Below are 19963 nucleotides of genomic sequence, written 5' to 3'. Positions count from 1 at the left end.
GCAAGGTGTACAGACATGTTTTCAGAGACTAATTTTTAAAAATCATGGCCATTTTACATGTGCATGGCTCCTAGACTGCACACATTATTATATTGCACTCTTCCAAACGTTTAATTTTTACACTTTTAAAATGACAATAGATGGAACTGGACCCGTTTTTATTTTTTATAACAATTATTTATCTGTAATTAAGTATTTAGACCTGGACATTTGGGGCTGTAGCCTCATATAGTTGTAGCACTCTAAACATTACATAAACTAAAGTGAAACGTTTGAGATGTTGGTGAAGACTGTGACTATGATGAGAGAAAATTTGTTGCACAAATGTCATTGCTTTCTCTCCTTTTTGCAGACCAAAATAAGATGCACTTTTTTTCCATACATGGATGAACATAGCCCAAATTTACATACTTGAACCCTAAAATTCTTTGTGTCCATAAATGGAATTGGCAACAAACGGTAACTTACTGGCGTTTTCTGGGTGTGTCTCATTACAGAAAATGTAATCTCTTGACAAAACTGAAGGTAAAAAGGGAAAACGTAGTGTGTCAAGGACTGAACCTTGAGGAACTTCATATGTAATTTGGACATTTAGAACAGGGTTTCTCAAACATTTGAGTTCAGGGACCCCTTACAGGGGAGAAAAAAAGTCTCCCAACCCTCATGTTTATTCAATAGTTTTCTTCAATTCGTCTCTTTAATACAGTGGAAATATTTGTGTAACGCAAACTTAAGACCTGTTCTTTACTAGTGTTAGTACTACAATTTTTATACTTTTAAACGTGGTATTTTTCATTCAAAACACACTTAATGAACTTTTTTTCCCAACTTCCAAAAATTAGTTTTGAGAAAATTAACAGCAAACAACTTTAAAACTTTACCTATTCACATAATGAACATAATAAATGTATCACCACTTCTTCAAATTATTATAGAAAACTCTATATAAAACTGAACAGAATCATAACAGCAGTAGTCATACCAAGTAGCACAGCTTAATTTGTAAACAGATCAATGCCGGAATGCAAATAGACGGCGGGCTGGTGTGTGTGTGGGGGGGGGGGGGGGGGTCATCCCCCAGAAATTTTTGAATAAAGTAGATGTGATTTCCTGCATTTTTGTGTATTCTAAACATCTATGTGCATGTAAAAAGAAAAAAAATATATATATATTATTATTTTGGCTGACCCCCAAGCACTGGCTCACGAACCCCTGGGGGTCCAGGAACCCAGTTTGAGAACCACTGCTCTCAACATTACAGAAACTAAAGTGAAACATTTGAGATGTCGGTGAAAACCATGAGAGAAAGTTTTGTTGCACATATCCCATTGTTTTCTCTTTTTTTTTTTGCAGATCACAATAAGATGCACTTTTTCCATTCAAGGACGATTTACATACTTGAATTCAAAAATTCTTTGTGTCCATTTACATAAACATAATTGGCAACAAACTGTAACTTATTGGCCTTTTCTGGGTGTGTCTCATTACAGAAAATGTAATCTCGACATAACTGAAGGTAAAAAGAAAACCCTTAGTGTGCCGAGGACTGAGCCTTGAGGGACTTCATATGTAATTTGGACATTAAGAAGGTAGACGATTTAAAACAATCAGACAGTTTGTTTTTGAGAAGAAATAAAACTGTTCCTATACCAGACCTTTCACTTATTCAGCCTTTAAATCAGTTCTTGGGAGTTTTTGCCACTGTGAGTTCATAACTGGTTTTATTTCACTTCACTTTCATGACGTTGTCACATTTAATTTGTCACCTCCTCCTCTGTTCCTTTGACACAGAAACTGCAGTCAGTCAGGGACTGAGACAACCGACAGCATTCCTACCTTTGTTCGCCTCAAAGTCGGCAGGCTGCCACTGTCAGACCATAAACGGCAACCCTGGAAACTGAAGGCTCGATTACATCATAACTTACAACTAACGCAACTCTCGCCAACAAACTCTCCGTACCTTACCGGAAAGATCAGCAGTTTCCATGGGAACAAGACAGAACGAGAGAAAGAGAGGGATGGAAAGACAGAGGACAGGATGGATGCTGGGGGTTGTGGAGACACGGAAACAAAAAAACATATGCTGACCTCAGATGAAAGTGAGGAAAAAGAAAAGTAGAAATATGTAAAGGAAACAGAAAAGCAGCTTGAAGATGGCATGTTTTGTGCTTTGAATGTCCCCAATCCAACATCAGCAGAGGTTAAATTAGGATGTTTGCTCAGAACAGTGTCCCTGAATGCTCAATCAGTCCCTCAGAGTCCAGCTCCTCCGAGACCATGGTGGGTTTGACACGGATCTGTAAACAACACATGACGGGAACTCTCTTCAAACAGCTTCAGTATTATGCGTTGCTCATCCCTCAACATCGTTTAAATAAAGAGCCGCTACATGTTGCGAACGCTCCAACAGCCTATAATCTTTTTTTTACTTTACTGGTCCATTTCCTCTGTAAAATGTATAAACTAATTGAAAAATGGCCTTCAAATGACAGAAACCAGTTTCAAAAGATGTTGAAATTTATTTTCCTCATCATTTATAATTTATTACCAACATTTAAATTGCCCCTTTTCCCACTATTTTGATATAATTTCAAAAATTAAACAAAAGGTTTATAATTTTCTGAAAGAATACATATCGCTCGCCACTTTTCATGACATAGCTTTAGACTAAGACCACATCTTGTGCTGAAATCACAAGAGGTCCCACTTACAATGGATGTTTGGGAACACTCTCAGCTACTACCATATCAAATATTATGGCAACATCTGTCAAATTGACTGAATTAAAGGCATTTTTGTATTTTTGTAAGGTTGGTTAGCTGTGGTGTCCCTTTTGTATGGGTCGACTCTAAAAGGTAATCGGTTGTGGATTTAGGTTCAGTGACTGTTTCCTAAAAGTTTCAGGAAAATGCATCTAGTTGCTCATGAGATATTTTGCTAACAGACAGATTTGACTCAAAACAGTTAACGGCAAAATATAAAACAAAGCCCTTGTGCAATTTGCTAGCACTCAGAATAGATGTTGAAGACTAGCGTCTGTTATTATCTGGTAAATCATATGTTTGTGTTTTGAATGCCACTTGGCTGTGGTGGCCATCTTGAATCGTGTTCACTTCGAATAATAATCCATTGTAGAAGCACATCCAAAGATTACTCCCTAGAAGTTTCATTAATTGTTGTCCAGTGATTCATGAGATATTTTGCTAACATTCAGACGCACAAACACATGCATAAACATTATCGCTGCACTTTCACTGTTGACAGCGGGTGATAATGACAATTTATAAGATTAAATCATATTTTTTTATTCATATTGTTAGCACTAAGCTAAAACGTGTAAGTAAATGTAAGAATTCAGTTTTTTTATTTGATGTTTTAACAAGCGAGTCCATTCAGACATCGTTTGTCAGATACAATAGTTTAGTACAATCTTTGTAAACATTACAACTTGTCTACTTGATGCAGCTGAAAATGTCAGACATGCCAAATCGTACATGTCGCAGCAGAGTTACGCACTTTCAGCTGCTCCATTTCATGTCAGTTTTACACATTTCTGAGTGTTAAAATATGCCGCACGGCTTCAGACGTATAAAAACAGCAGCTTTTTATGTTGTTTCATTTAGTTTGTTGTCATTTGGTTGTTTCTCAGTGGAAAATGTTAACGTCTGCATGTGAATATTTTGTGCCTTTTTATATTTTCTGTTACATTTTATCTTGTCTGTATATGATGATGCATCATTGTTAAGCTGTGTTTCTGTGATTGTGTGTTATCATTTAGAGAGGCAGTGGTAAGGATGAGGTGACATTTTGCAAAGGTGAAGGGGGTGTTTATGTCTGTGGTCACGTCTGGAAAACCAGCAGCAATAAGCAGCTATCTGGTTGTCACAGCAACGCAGATCTATCTCCAAGCGTCGCTGCGCACTCTCTCTTTCGCTCTTCATCATCTTATTCTGCCCTTGCGAGGTCTGTGTGTCTGTCTGTGTGTCCTTGCATGCCTCCTGAGCGTGCACTGCTCCGAGTTAACGGAAAGTAACAAGACCTGGAGAGATGTGGGGAGTGTGTGAGGCGGAGGAAACAGAAATAAATTGCAGCTCTGACCTATATTCTCTATATCAGACAGTTCAGCAGCACAGATGTTCCTCCATCCCTGCGTTCCTTGGCTGTAATATCCAATCGCAATGCCCCGCTGCATGGATGACAGTCTTACTGATTGTGTGTCTGAGTGTGTCCCACGTATGCTGCACATCAGAAGGTAGTGTTTGTATTTGTTTGTGTGCGCTGCTGCAAGTACGTGTGGGAGGATCTGCACCGGTTTCTGAGCTTAAAGCAGCACCTCGCTTATTTTGTCTCTTCAATTCTGTCAGAGCACGAATGCCAGAACACTAGTCAATACTCCGTATCTGCTCGGGCGACTCCGGTCATCGCACTGAATCCTAAACCTGATGATGCGAGCATCAGTGAGGATGACTTATTCAAGGCCTCAGATAGCTAAACAGGACTCACGCCGCAGCCTGTTTTGTTTGTGCTGTACCGTATTTTTCGGATTATAAGGCGCATTAAGCAAAGCAAAACAGATAAGTCAAACTTTATTCAGCTCATTCACAATAACCACATAAAATCGGTTTGTGGTCAGTAAGCACAACTAGAATTAATACACAAGGCCTACTGTCGATTATAGTCTGAAAAACACGGTAAATGTACATTTATGAGCAAAAACTGTAAGAAACACCAATAATTTTAATGTTATGATATTCTAACTGCACGTTTCAGCAGAATAAAATATGAGGAGCATATTAAAGACTATAAAACTAATTGGTGAAGGTTTTATTTGAGGCAGGAGTTCAGAGTTTCAGAAACAAAGTGCAGATTATGTGAGCTAGCAGAGTCATATAAGGCCTAGAACTCCTTCAAGGAATCACCCACTGTCTTTATTGCCAGAGTGTGAGACTAAATTATGACAAGAAGGAATAGATTTATAGCTGCTTTGGTCAAACCGTGTACAAGTCGCCATGCATGACCACATGCAATGGGGTCTCACTAAATGTGAAAGCACTCAAAGCTAATGCCTCTCAGCTACTACGACACCACAGTTTAGCTCAAAATCTGTAAAATTGACTGAGTTATAGTCAAGTTAGTGATGGCTACTTTTGATTGGCTGAGGCAGCTATTTTGAATTTGAATATTTTGCTGCCAGAAACAGTGTTGATTCTAACAATTAATGCCAAAGTTTTAAGCAAAGATGTGATGTGTTGTGATATACTCTCAGCTACTACCACACCAAATTTTAGTTCAGTATCTGTAAAAATGACTGAATTATAGGCATGGTTGTGCTTGTAGATTAGCTGTGGCGGCCATCTTGGATGACTCCAAAAGTTAATTAGTTACAGATGCAAGTCAAATTATTACTTTTTTTTTTTTTTTTAAGATTTTAATTCAAATCAATTGACTGGCTTATGAGATATTTTGCTGACGCTATAAAGAAATCAATCCAATCCAACTTTATTTATAAAGCACTTTAAAAACACCCATACAGGACCAAAGTGCTGTATAGACAAGTTAAAAAGCACAAAACAGGAACAAAATACAAGAAAAAAAATAATTAAAAAGGCATAAACAGCTATGCAATAAAAATTGAAACAGTAAAAGGAGTATCAAATAAATAACAATAGTAAAATCCCCATCTCACATGGTGTCAAAAGCCTTGGAAAAAATATGGAAACAAGCACAAACCCGCAGACACAAACGAACACAATCAACATCATTGTCCACACTCAGGTAATAATTAACTATTTCTGCACTAATGAGTGATTCTTTGTTCCTTAAAACGTCTTCCTAGAAAGACTGGCTGTAATTCAGCTTCATAATGTTTGTCACACAAATATGTTTCCAATAAACATCGAGCTTCACGTTCTTAAGTTCTTTTTCATAACATTTTTATTTTAGTTTTAAAAGTTATTATTATTATTTAATTTTAATTTATTTTATTAATTTTAATACAAGTTTTATTGCTTGCTCCACTGGTTAAAGAAAAAAATTGGATAAGTTATTTTTTTTATTTGTAGTATACAAGATTAAAACTCGTTTGTGTCAATTAATTTATTGTCAGCGTCGAGGGAATGATGGAGGCTGCAGCATCATTTGGTTCAGCAGAAATGCACAGTCGTTCATCATCAGCATAACTGTAAACACTAACATTGTGATTGTAGATGATAAAAACGTAAATCTTTTTGTAAACCCATGTACTTGTCTCGCGTTTCAACTGAGCTACGTATCTTTATCGTTTTGGCTACGAGGCTGAAAACAAATTTAAGACTGTTCTTCTCTATTAATGATGAATATGAAGCCGGACTAATCTTTCGAGGGAGGAACACCACATCACTATTTACATTTAAATTAAAAAGCACCTGCGTGTCGAGGTGAAGGATTTGCTCCTGCGTCTGTAATCTGAGAACAAAAGCATCATGACACGAGGGAGGAGGGAGGGGGCCAAACAGGAAGTGATGGTGTTCCTGAGTAATTGCTTTGTATCTCAGAAAGATGATTGACAGTGTGTGTGTGTGTGTGTGTGTGTGTGTGTGTGTGTGTGTGTGTGTGTATGGGGGGGACAGAGTTTTTGTTACATTCCTGTATTTAATGGACATTATCTGTTGATGAAAATATAACAAAAGCTGGTGATTACTGAATCAAACTAACTAAAATACAGTGTTTTCTGTAAACATTATTTTACCCATGAGCCTCAAGGACACTGTGGGGTAAAAATGTGCAACTTTCTTTTTTATATATTTACATTTAAAACATTTTTTTTTTTTAATCTCTATCTTCTTGATCTGTAGTCAGGTTATGGAGACAACAGGCCCAGTAGAGAAACCCAGACATTTCCTCTCCCCCAGCACCACCTTGGGGGCCTCAAGGTGTTTCCAGGCCAGAGAAGATACACAATACCTCCCATGAGCTCTTTCCTGGGACATTTTACCAGTGGGACATGTCACCTATGACATGTCTCTAAAGAGAGGCACTCAGGAGGCATCCTAATCAGATGTTCAAACCACCTCAGCTGACTCCTTTCAATGCAAAGGAGAAGCAACTCTACTCCGAGCTACTCCATCTCTAGGAGGAGCTCCTCACCCCCATCTGTAAAGCTGAGCCCAGCCACCCGATGAAGGAAGCTCGTTTCTGGTTCTTTTGGTTATGATCCAAACCTCATGGCCATAGATGAGGGTCGGGCTGTAGACAGACCAGTAAATCAAGAGCTTTGCCTTTTGACTAAACACACTTGAAGTGTTGGTGTACTCATTTGTCTGTACCAGGGTTCTGCAACCTGCGGCTCTAGAGCCACATGCGGCTCTTTGGTCCTGCTGCAGCGGCTCTTTCAGGCTTTGACCAAAAATAACATAAAACTGAATTTTATTGGTTGTTATACAAACAACAAAAAAAAGGACTAGTTTTAGCAGTTTTCCTGTAATTTCTTTTGCAAATATGTGAATACTGGAACAAGTACAAGGAGTAAAACATACTCACTTTAACTTTATGCTTTATTTCTATATTTAATAAAATTTTTCCACAATTAAAAAAATGACAGATCTGCATAGTTCAGTCTTTATTAATTAAAAAAAAACTACCCCCTACCATCTCTCTCTCTCTCTCTCTTTACAAGAATCTGGTATTTTTATTAGTCTACAATTGTAAAAATATAAATAAATGTTAAAAATCATTAGTTTTTTTAGCTTAATGTCACCCCTACTGGCCCAAAAGTTTCCTCCAACAAACCAAAAGTGGCCCATGGGCCACCAGTTGATAATCACAGTTGAAGCAGGTTGCTGCAGCTCTGAACACTTTTAATTTAGTGAACAAATGCATAAAAACGGCTCTTTTGATCGTAAACGTTGCATAGGTCTCTGTCCCATAAATAAAAAATGAAATGCACCAGTTTTAATAAAACTCAGAAAGTAATTATTGGGTGCACATCTGCAACTGATTTAACTTTTAGAGTCAACCCAGTTCAAGATGGCTGCCACCGACAACTGACCTTAACGCAGAAAATTTACAGGTATCGCGCTAAAATTTGGTATGAAAGTATTTGAGAGTGATCTCAAACATAAAGTTTTAGTGGTAACACATCTGGCAGGTGTCACGGTTTAACGGAGGTTGGTCAGAATATTTACAGAATAAAAGTCACAGCGTTGAATTCCCTCAATAAATTCAATTACCATATTTTTTGTACTATAAGGCGCACCAGATTATAAGGTGCATTAAGTAAAACAAAATCGTCAGATAAGTCAAACTTTATTCAACTCATTCACAATAACCACATAAAATCTGTTCGAGGTCAATAAGCACAACCAGAATTAATACATAAGGTGCACCTGATTATAAGGCTCACTGTCAATTTTGGAGAAAATTAAAGGATTTTTCGTGCTCCTTATATTCCAAAAAATATGGTACTCAGTCAACCGTAAAGCTGTCTAGTCAAACAAACTAACGCATTTCAGGGATGCACCTTCAACATCATGTCACTCAAGTGAAAACATTTGTAAAGAACGTCGCAAACGTATGGATTTTCTCAGTTAAAAACAATATATAGTCTTAGCAACCAATAACATGTCTCGTTTAATAATATAATGTCTCATTTGATGCTATTCTGATGAATAATGCTTGGTATTATTATCACTCCTCCTTAACAGCATGAAAATAGAACTGAACGCTGATGTCTGGAGCAAGTTATATAACCTGGAAGAGCATTTGGTTTGTTCATTTAAAGGAATTTGTGGCAACTTTAAAAGAAGGACTGTCCCATTATGAATTGGGACACTGTTTTAAAACCACTGCTTCGCCTCATGACTTGTAATTAAGGAACACAACGACTCAACGTGTTAGTTAACGTGAGACTAATGTGTTACAGCAGCAGGCTTTATCAACACTGTGCTCTTTTTGTTACACTGACCCCCAATAAGCCATGAAGCAAGAAGTTTAAAAAAGTGACACGGTGACTGAGAGCAGCACAAAGACAGCATCTTTATTAATGTTTCACGTTTTCAGTTACAATTTTAACAAAAGTGCCCTGACTAATCTGAAAAAGGTTCCAACAATGGGACAGTTCAGCACAGCTGCTTAAAACTATTGTTCAGCCCAAAACTGGGTTGTTAAATTGACCCCATCGCTGTACTGTCAAATAATCCGGTGACAGAAGCAGCCGTGGCTGCTGAGATATCTGTGCAAAAATGAAAAATACAATAAAAAGGGGAGGGCCTCCGCAGCAGCACCGAGTGAGCTCTGTTGTTGGTTTCAGGCCTTTTTCTGCTCAAACTATCAATGTAATTAAGCGTTAAAAATGCTTTCGCACTTGTGAGGTGCCACTGGGGAATCCTCAGCCAAGGACGGAAGGGATTAACTGTGTTGGTCAGAAAAGGAGTGTAAATGTTGTATTGATTAAGCACTGATTCTGTATTGACACATCGTGTCAATAAAATGTCAGGAGGACGGAGGAAGGCCGAGGAACCGTCTAACTGATAGATATTCAGTAAAGTTTAAATGATTGTTAAAGCACTGAGTTGATCTGTAAAGTCCATTATTTATTTGTGCTGGAGTGTTTGTGTTCATTTGACTGATCAGCTTAGAATAAAAAGCTTTTTACGAGCTGCATTTACTGAAGAGAAGTCTCCTTAACGTTATCGTATTTTCCGGTGTATAAGTCGCAGTTTTTTGCATGGATTTGTCAGTCCTGCGACTTATACCCCGAAGCGACTAATTACGTTTTTTTCTTCCATATTCATAACGCAATTTTTGACTGATGCTTTAAATTTCGAAGAACTGCAACAGCGAGTCCTCCCGTGTGTGCTCGCTTTACTCAGCTGGTGCAGGCGGAGGAACACTGGAGAGCTAGCAGCTCTGACCGTGATGGATGGATGGATGGGTGGCACCGCCCAGGCAAAATGAAGCTGTTTTGACCATTAAATAAATGCATAATAAATGTGATGGGTCAGTGGTGACGCATAATAAATGCGACTTACACACCGAAGCAACTTATATGTTTTTTTTCCTCTTCATGATGCTATTTTTGACTGATGCGACTTATACTCTGGAAAATACGATACTCATTACAATATCATGAGGACCAGTAACAGTAACATTTAGACAACGAGAAACAAAATGACTACTGAAAGTAGAAAGAAACCCAAAAAAATTTTTTTGTTTTTTACTACTATAAGTGAAAAAGAAACTATTCTGCAATCTGATTTTCCTCAGTGTCATGTTTTTTATTTATTTATTAAAGTTATTTACATGTGGCAGAATGGCTTTCTTTTGTTATTGCTGTTTTATTCGGGTCGTTTTAGTGAAAACCCCAAATCATCTGCAGACTGTGTGAGATGTCTTGTTCACATCAGCTGCCAAAACATCAAATACAATGGAGAGACGTTGTAAAAACTGCCCATAAATGATGCAAAGATCCTCAAATCTGCTCAAATCCAAGATTCAAGCAGCAGCCATTTAATGCATTCTGCTCGGGTGTGTTTGACCTCCACCTGCATCGATAAAGGAAGACAAGGTTTCATTGCTTCATCTCTGTGTGTGTGTCCAAATGTGTACTCAAGGATCTCAAGGCAGGTTGTGCAACCAGAGTACAAATGCAACTGCAGTGCTCTTGGTGGTTTGTGCCGTAATTACCATTAACTTGCATCTTTTAACATCTGAAAGAGGTCGATCAACACACACTCACACACATCTGCATTGTGTTGAATTTTAAAGAGACAATCTGTTCTCCCTTGTGAATACGATTGTGAGTCTTTCCTCCATCCTTTTTGAGTCTCCTTCACCGACACACACTCTCCTTCAAGGGCAAACAGAGAGGAAACACCTGTAGCTCGCATGATTAATAGACATTTTATTGTAAAAAAAAAACCAACAACAATATTTATGAGAGGTTGAGATGTCCATATTTGTTTCAGTGGTCCTGCAGAAGGTCAAAGATTATTTAGATCAGGGTTTATGCTGAAATATTATGGTTTTGACCAGATCTGAGCATCTGTTTAAGGAAGAAATTTTAGCTAAGATGAAGGTAATGTCCAATAACAACACGTAACAGGAAAATGCAAGTTTTGGTGCAGACGTGGGCAACTTAAGGCCCCAGGTCCAAAAGTGGCCCTTGAACAATCTCCATCAGGCCCTCAGTATCCGTAGTTTAAAAAAAAAACATCCAGCTTTTTAAATAAAGATTGATAAAATACCAGCAATTTATCAACAAGACTTAAGGAAACTTAAATTAAACATTGTATGCAAAGCATATTAAAAACATTTTGAAGTCATGGTGTTTCCAGAACTATACTGAACGGTAAAAACTTAGAAATACAAATATATACCGTATTTTCCGGCGTATAAGTCGCTCCAGTGTATCAGTCGTATCAGTCAAAAAAGCATCATGAAGAAGAAAAAAACATGTAAGTCGCTTTGGCATATAAGTCACAATTATTTTGCGTCACTGCTGACCCGTCGCATTTATTATGCATTTATTTAATGGTCAAAACAGCTTCATTTCGCCTGGGCGGCACGGCGCCATCCATCCATCCATCCATCCATCCATCCATCGCAATTGAAGCTGCTAGCTCTCCAGTGTTCCTCCGCCTGCACCAGCTGAGTGAAGCGAGCGAGCATGGGAGGACTCGCTGTAGCAGTTCTTCGAAATTTAAAGCGTCAGTCAAAAATTGTGTTATGAATATGAAAAAAAAAAAGTATATAAGTCGCTTCGGCGTATAAGTCGCAGGACTGACAAATCTATGCAAAAAACTGCGACTTATACGCCGGAAAATATGGTAAGTCTGTTTTGCATATTGCCACTAACATGTATAACATGTTAAGCTAATGTATAGAATATATTGTCACAAGAGCCAGTTTACAGAATATGTTTCATATTCCTAAAGGATATTGGAAATACATGTTTTTAAAGCATGCTAACTATGCTATAATAAGAAAAAGACTAAAAAAGGTCTTTTAGATTATCTGTCATAAAGAAAATGTATTTTCCAGTACTCTAAGTGGCCCTTTGTTTGCTTTAAACGTCTTGATGTGGCGCTTTGGGGAAAAAAATGTTGCCCATCTCTGTTTGTGTGTGGACAAGAAGCTTTTTGACCCGGGACAAGATACAACCAGATATCTGAGGCAGACATCTGGATCTGTAAGAGGGATTCAGAGTAGTTAAATTTAGATCCAAATCACGATTTCTAGAAGTTCATTTCCCTGAACTTTTTAGGCAAAACAAATAGTGACCTCAGTGCTGCTCATTTTTTAATTACAGGCCTATCATTCCTTGGAAAAAAAATGCAAATCACTGCCTTGTATGCCAGAGATTTTAATTAAGAACATCTCTAGATAAATTAAGGAGCTGAAGCCGTTTTGGTTAAACCTTTACAAAAAGCATTATGTGCAATATGTGATAATGCATTACCTGAAATATTGAAATGCCTGAAATATTTTTTGCTAAATCTATATACAAACACCGACAAAAGGAAAAGCACTTGCACCTTTCACCTTTAATGATGGGTGATGATAAAGACGTGGCCAGCAGGACATGAAAAAGAAAATATTATAATTTCACACAGAGCAGCCAGTTTTTAAAGCCCCTGGCTGTGACGATGGAAAGTTCTGCTGGACCCTGGATTGTGCGACCCAGCGCCAAGTTTCCAAGAACAAACAAGCAAACTTAAAACTCCCATTCAGCAACAAGCATGCGACGTGTAGATGTGGTTAACACTTGTCATGAATGCATCAGATCCTTCATTAAAGATTAACGGTATGACATTTGAGCGAGCGCGGCCAACATCAGATTTTATCTCATAACCAATTACAGCACAGAACCCAAAAACGACAGATAGAACACTGAAGCTTCAGCTTTTCTCACGTACGTAACAAATATTGTCAGTTCTGCCTCTCATGATTCATTTTTTACCTAATTACAGCCAACGTGCCCTAAAGCATTAATTATTCTCCTTATGTAATAATACAAAGCACAGGTTTTGCTTTAAATTTCATCCATTCTACTAAACTGACCGATCCAACAACCTCACAACAAAGCAGGGACTAATTGTATTCATCAAATTAAAACAAAAGCAAGTTTTTAGTGTTTATTACATATGAAAGTTCCTCCCAAACACACAGACAGTGCCATCCGTTGCAACATATCTGTAAAACACCAGAAAGCACCGAGGTAATAAAAGAGCATTTTGAATTTATGTCCCTTTTGGGTCATTTTGCATCATTTTATGGAATTGATTGAGACATTTGTAGCCGTTTGTTATCTCTTTTCATATTTTTACGTCATTTTCCAGGAGTTTAAAAACTTCTTGAGTGGTTTTGTTGCAGTGTGGCGAACTGAAATGGTTTTGAACTAGTCTTTTTATTGACTATTAATATTAACTATTAATTATTGACTATTGCAATATCATCTGGGTATCCAAATATTTCTTTAAAAAGTCTTCAGTTAATCAAAAACGCTGCTGCCAGAGTCTTAACTGTTAGTGGGAGAGATCATATCTCTCCAGTTTTAGCTTCTCTCCATTGGCTCCCTGTCAAATCCAGAATATAATTCAAAATCTTACTTCTAACCTACAAAGTCCTCAACAACCTATCTCCATCTTATATTCGAGATCTTATTGTTCCATATTTTCCCAACAGAGCACTTGACTCTCAGAATGCAGGTTTACTCTCAGTTCCTAGAGGTGGGATCATTTTATTTCTTCCTCTTATGCAGATCTTTGCAGATATTCTGCAGCAGTTTAAGGTTACAAATTTATTTTGTTTTTCGCTTCAGATTGGTTCAAATTTGCCTATATCTTGCGTTTTTCTAAGACTTTTCTCTTATTTTTCATATTTTAACAGATATTTGTATATATTTTTTGAAGCTATATTACTTTGTCAACGTTGGATTATGTTTATTTAAGGTAATTTTGTGGTTTTTTAAAGACGTGGGAGACAGTTGCGGAACTAAACAATATCTAGACCATCAGAATCCTTTGAATGGGATGGTGGTGAAACACCTACGTTTTTGCATTTTGAATGGGATTCCAGGATCTTAAGAGGTTTTTGGTTTAACTTCATCTCAGCGCATCATACAACCTTAACTTGGCTGCAGTCCAGCTGCAAATCAAAGAGATTTAGACGTTAGCCCGCTACTTCTTCCTGCAGATTATCTGCTGAAGACCTCTGTGTTCAGCTTTAATATTGAACATGTGCACCTTCCTCAATTTTTTCCAATTTTCCACTGACACCCTCCTCCTCGAGCCTCGTTATCTGCCCCCACTGATATAAAAGCACATCAGAGAGTTGCTAGGCAATGCAGGAAGGACAAATACAGCTGAGATGTTGACGTCTGACTTGTTGTCCGCCTGCTGTGAGTCGGTCAGGGCTTTGGTAATGAGAGCCCGGGGACTCAGCTGAACCTGTTCTTCATAATGTTCCTCTGTCACTTTATTCTGAGCGTTTCCGTCGATGTGACTGCTACAAAAACTGCTGCAGCAACGCAGTTAGACAGATTTCCAAGGTTAAAGTCAGGTGTTTACCCCGAGTTGTGACGATCTAAATAACTTGATTCCATTCTTGCCCTGATGGAAATCTGCAACAGAGCATATCCAACATTTTTTACTTGTCTCTTCGTTTGGCAATATTTATCACCTGCAGCGATAATGTATTGTTTGTTGTAAAATATCTCATGAACTAACGGACACGTTTCATTGACACTTTGAGAAAGAAATCAACCATTGTACAGAAGTTTAATATAATAAACAAGCGCATTGTAAAAATGTCTTTATTTTCGTTTGCTTCTTCTCGTTTCTGTTTGCCACGTGAACTTCGAGGAGTCGGCTGAGGTCCAACAGATCAGCTGAGGTTACCCATCCTGTGTGCTACAGGTGGGTTCACTCAAAAACAGAGACATATTGTGGGCAGGAGGTAATCTGATGATTAGCAGGAGGTAGCAAGGCTCTCAGCCTCCATCCTCCCATCCTTCCATGACCCTTCTCCATCCCTCCCGCCCTCCTTCCACTCTAATCGCAGGCCTAATTGACTCAGCCAGATTTGGCAACAGGCTTATTTGTGTCATTTCACACAACAAGGACTGACCTCTGCAGATGGTGGCAGTCGAGACGGAGCGCACCTTTATACAGACACGCATCTATGAAGTGGCCTAAAAACAGCGTGTACACATGAGGGAGACTAAATGAGTGTTCAGCATCGTTACTGAAGAAATAAATTAAGTTTGACCATTTTTCCTCTGTACTAAACTTCCCTTTAAAGCAACGAAATGTATTAGCACTGCATCTTAGCAGAACCAGCAGGTTAACAAGGTGCTGGTTCCATAGGCGGTTGTAGAGGGTGCCCCAGAGTGGCAGCTGGCCCTTGAAAAATAAAATAAAATAAAATCTAGCCACCCATGACTGTGAGCTAGTTAGTATATTTTCATATATTTTTGCACATTGTTGAGTTTAAAACATTATGTTTAGCTTTTCACACTGCATTAGAATTTGCATTCTTGCTGAATTATTTTATGGTTTTCCACGCCAACATATCTAACAGTATTTCCAGGAGAGACTGTTTCAAGACTTCCCTTCATAGATAAAGGCAAATTATATGAATGCATAAACTTCAGTGAAAAAGTACAACTTAAATGTTTAAAACAATAAATATCCCCATTGCCCCCGCTGGAACCATACGCCACACAGTTACCACCTTGTAAAAATCCAAGACTTACTACAGGCATATTCTACAAACAGATAAGTTTACTAGTTCCCCATTGGAGTAGAAAGAAATTATTCCCTGAAAAACAACTAATGAAAATCCGTCATCGCTTTTGAATTTTGCTTCAACAGCATTATTAACAAAACGGGTCTTGATAAAATGATGGAAAAGATAGAAAATAATTTGGCCACTGGGACACGTCAAAGGTGTGTCCTGTATCACGTGTCTTCAGTCGTAGTAGTCAGGCAGCAGTCTGCTGTTTGGTATCGTGGTGTGTATCACACTGAACATGAACCACGGAAAACTAAGGACAGGGTGGTTTTAGCAGATAAGAAAGACAAAGATAAGATCATCTCCAGGCAGCTTGATATATTCAGAAGTTTAAGGCCCACGAGGCTGAACACATCCTTGGACGTGGCTACAAGAGAAAAATTGATGACAAGAGACGGATAATACGAATGGTACCAAAGAACTCAGAACTTCCAAAGAGATTAGGTTCATCAATGTCAATCTGTCTTTTGGATATGAGACAAAACTGGGGCTCTTTGGCAATGAATCCCATCAGCTTTGTGTTCACAGGCCCAAAACTGAAACACAAAGAAAATAACCCGGTGGTGAAACATAAAGGAGGTTCTGGAACTGCTTGGATGCATCTGGCACATGGTAATCTGCAGGGTACAATGAAATCTAAAGACTATCAAGGCATTCTGGAGTGAAATGTGCTGCCCAGTCTCAGAAATCTTGGAGCCGCAGGTCCTCCAACTGGATTATGACCCAAAATTAACAACAGAAAACAGGAGCGAATGGATCAGAGCAAAACAGTAAAGTGGCCTTCTGATCCCTGATCTAAATCTTGTTGAACATCTGTGGAAGGAGCTGAAACATCTGGAGAAGGAACCTGTCAAGACTGACAGCTGGAGCAGTTTGCTCACAGGGAGTGGGCCAAAACACCAGAGGACATGGTGCAGAAGTGTCAGAGTTACAGAAAAAAAAAAATCAATTAAAAGCATATTTTTGTCAAGACCTGTTTTATTATTTTGTTTCAAAATAATTCTGTCGAACCAAAATTCAAAAGAATTGATTGATTGGCTGATTTTCATGAGCATTTTTTTCTTCTTCTTCTGTTACTTTTACAAGTTATTTCTGTGTCTCTGTGGGTTTTTCTGTCTTCAACTAAAGGGCACAAACAAATATATCTGCCTCCGTAGGTGTCTGGTGTCTGTGGGGGGGGTTGTGTGATGATTAATCCCTCAGACTGGACCTGCCAGCTGGGAGTGAGCGCGTGCAGCGGACGTGTCCGTGCAGGTCTTACCGCTGTGCGCGCTGAACCAGCGGGGCGCGATGTGCAGGGGCAAGGTGTCAGCCAGCGACCCCCGGGACCCCAGATACAGCACCCCGTCCGTGTGGTGCCCTCCGCCCCCACCGTCCTGGTAGCCGGTGCCGTGGGGGGCCGCGGTGTTGCTCCCGGACCCCCCTCCGGTTCGATCCGAGTCCGTTCCTCTGGGGGTGTAGAAGCCGAAGGGCACGGCGGGACTGTGGTCGATGCCCATCCCGGCCACGGAGCTCACCGAGCGGCTCCGCAGGCCCATGGTGGTGCCGCTCGGCCGGTAGTGGCCGAAGTGGGCCGAGGGTGGCACCGCGCTGTCATCCGAGGAGACGCCGGGGAACGCGCCGCGGGGCCGCCCCGCCGTGCTCTGCTTTCCCCCCATCCAAGGCAGGAGAGGGGACAGGTGGGGGGTGGTTCTGGGTGGAAACGGGAGGGGGCTCGGCTCGATCCGCAAAGGGTCGAGAGAGCCCTGAACAGGCTGTCGCCCCCCCTCCCCTCGGGCCTGTCTGTCGGTGTCTCCGCAGCAGCAGGCTCGTCAGCTCTGACTCTCCGCAGACGCAACAGTCCGTCCCCCCGCTGAGCCGAACATGAGCCGGAACCCGAGCCAGCCCCCACGTCTGGACTCACCTCACAGACAAATCAAACCTAAACACAGGAGGGGGGGGGGGCGCTGAACGAAATCCCAGCGCGCGGGGTAAACAGATGCGCGCGCCGCTCCCCGCGCTGTCCGTCCCAGGTGGGCTTTAACACGGCTGGATCATGGCAGCACGCGCCGATCCCGCCCGGTCCGGAGCTCAGCAGCACCGCAGCGGTCCCTCCGCTCGCGCCTCATCTCATCCCAGACATCGTGACAACTGTTGCTGTCTGTCTGCGCCGCGCGGGGAAACGCGCGCGCTCTTGGAGAAAAGTGACGTCGTTCGCAGACAGAGCGCTCAGTCTGTCCTTCTGTCTGTCCGCTCCGCTCGGGTGGGCGATCCTCTCCCTCCCCCTCCCCCGGAGATCGGGGTCAGAGTGAAGCCTCTCTCTGGTCCGGCCCGGCCCGGCCCGGTCCGGTCCACTGCTGCTGCTCCAGGACAGACAATCGGCGCACTCAATGCGCAAACACGGATCAGAAACGGAGACAGGAGACGGTGCAGCGGCAAGAACCACTCAGGATGGGATTGGCCTGGATTCTACTGGTGGGGGGAGGAGGGGTGGTCTGGATTAGATGTGGGGGCATTTCAGGATCATTTATGGCAGGTGCTGAGACCCTGCAGGTGTCTGATGGAGTGGATTTATTTTCATTTGAAACAAACAGAAGATCGTCATCTGCTCAACTGCACAAAAATACCAATCAACATAGTTTTGTTGTTGTTGTTGTCTCCCTTTATTCTGTTTCATTTGACAACAAACAGCCATGGGCATTAAGTGAACACAGAACAAAATCCAGTTAAAGCGATCAGTCAAAGTCAATTTTGCAGATATTCTTTACTTATTATGTACAGACTTGAATACATTATTTGATACCCTTTCACAATTATACATATTTTTAAAAATCACACTACTGTGACTGAAGTCAAAAAAGCTGCAGTTTTGGCTCATCGCTGCCAAAGCTTTTATCGTGTTCTGCGTTGTAAATAAATATATAAATATAATATAAAAATAAGTCATTTGAATTGATTATGGCAGAAACAAAACAAAAGCAGGCGGGGCAACAAAACTTCCTTTTTAGGGAGATGACAGAGGATCAGAACCAGTAGTGTAGTCTACATTTTTGGACGGTGCTTAGAAACCAAAATACACTGGTTAGTCCAATGTAATCATCAATTTAGTTAAATTTTGAAGCGTATTGAACATTGAGCCGGAAAAGGGTAGAGTACCCTCTCCAGATCGGGGAGGAGGTCCTGCCCCAAGTGGAGGAGTTCAAGTATCTTGGGGTCTTGTTCACGAATGAGGGAAAAATGGAGCAAGAGATCGATAGGTGCGGCTTCTGCAGTGAAGTGGGCGCTGTACTGGTCTGACATGGTGAAGAGAGAGCTGAGTCAAAAGGCGAAGCTCTCAATTTACCAGTCGACCTACGTTCCTACCCTCATATGGTCATGAGCTTTGGGTTGTGACCGAAAGAATAAAATCTCGGATACAAACAGCCGAAATGAGTTTTCTCCGCAGGGTGTCTGGGCTCTCCCTTAGAGATAGGGTGAGAAGCTCAATCATCCAGGAGGGACTCAGAGTAGAGCCGCTGCTTCTCCACATCAAGAGGAGACAGTTGAGGTGGCTCGAGCATCTGGTTAGGATGCCTTCTGGATGCCTCCCTGGTGAGGTGTTCCAGACACGTCCCACCAGGAGAAGGCCCAGGGGAAGACCCAGGACACGCTGGAGGGACTACGTTTCTTGGCTGGCCTAGGAACGCCTTGGGATTCCCCCGGAAGAGCTGGCCCAAGTGGCTGGGGAGTGGCTGTGCCTTCCTACTTAAGCTGCTACCCCCGCGACCCGACCCTGGATAAGCGGAAGAAAATGGATGATAGATGGATGGCATATTGAACATTTCCAAATTTCTCTGATGATTATATTTCAATAAATGCACACCAAACTTTGTACAGTCGTTGGCTTTCTATTAAAAACATGTTACAGAATTTATAAAACAGTATCAAAACAAAACATGTTCAAGTATTAAGTAGTAAGTACAGAATTATACAATAAATCGCTGGATAAGTGAATGTAATAAACAAGCACTGTATACAGATAGATTGTTACAGAAGCATTTACCTGCCTTTTAACATGTGAATGACACATGCCCAATGATATGTATGGTATGGTATAAAGTTTATTCATTTAAAAAAATACAAAACAATTCCATAACAATATAAAAAATATACAAGAGATTTAAAATGAAAGGCAGCAGAAGAAGAAAAAATCTTGTTATATATGCCCCTTTTT

General features: G+C 40.4%; 1 protein-coding gene across 1 annotated transcript in view; it reads right to left on the bottom strand.

The window, feature by feature from the left end:
* The window catches only part of znrf1 (zinc and ring finger 1), a 48258-nt gene extending 30218 nt beyond the window's left edge, over nucleotides 1-18040 (bottom strand). Inside the window, exon 1 of the mRNA XM_037683371.1 lies at nucleotides 17033-18040. Within this exon, the coding sequence (XP_037539299.1) occupies nucleotides 17033-17429 (397 nt within the window). The 5' untranslated portion in view covers nucleotides 17430-18040. The remainder of the gene's footprint in view (nucleotides 1-17032) is intronic.
* Between the last annotated feature and the right edge of the window lie 1923 nt (nucleotides 18041-19963).

This window comes from Nematolebias whitei, chromosome 10, assembly GCF_014905685.2.
Source record: "Nematolebias whitei isolate Nwh7 chromosome 10, NemWhi1, whole genome shotgun sequence".
NCBI lineage: Eukaryota > Metazoa > Chordata > Actinopteri > Cyprinodontiformes > Rivulidae > Nematolebias > Nematolebias whitei.
Note: the sequence above shows the minus strand (reverse complement) of the source record. Positions and strands in the feature narration are given on the sequence as shown.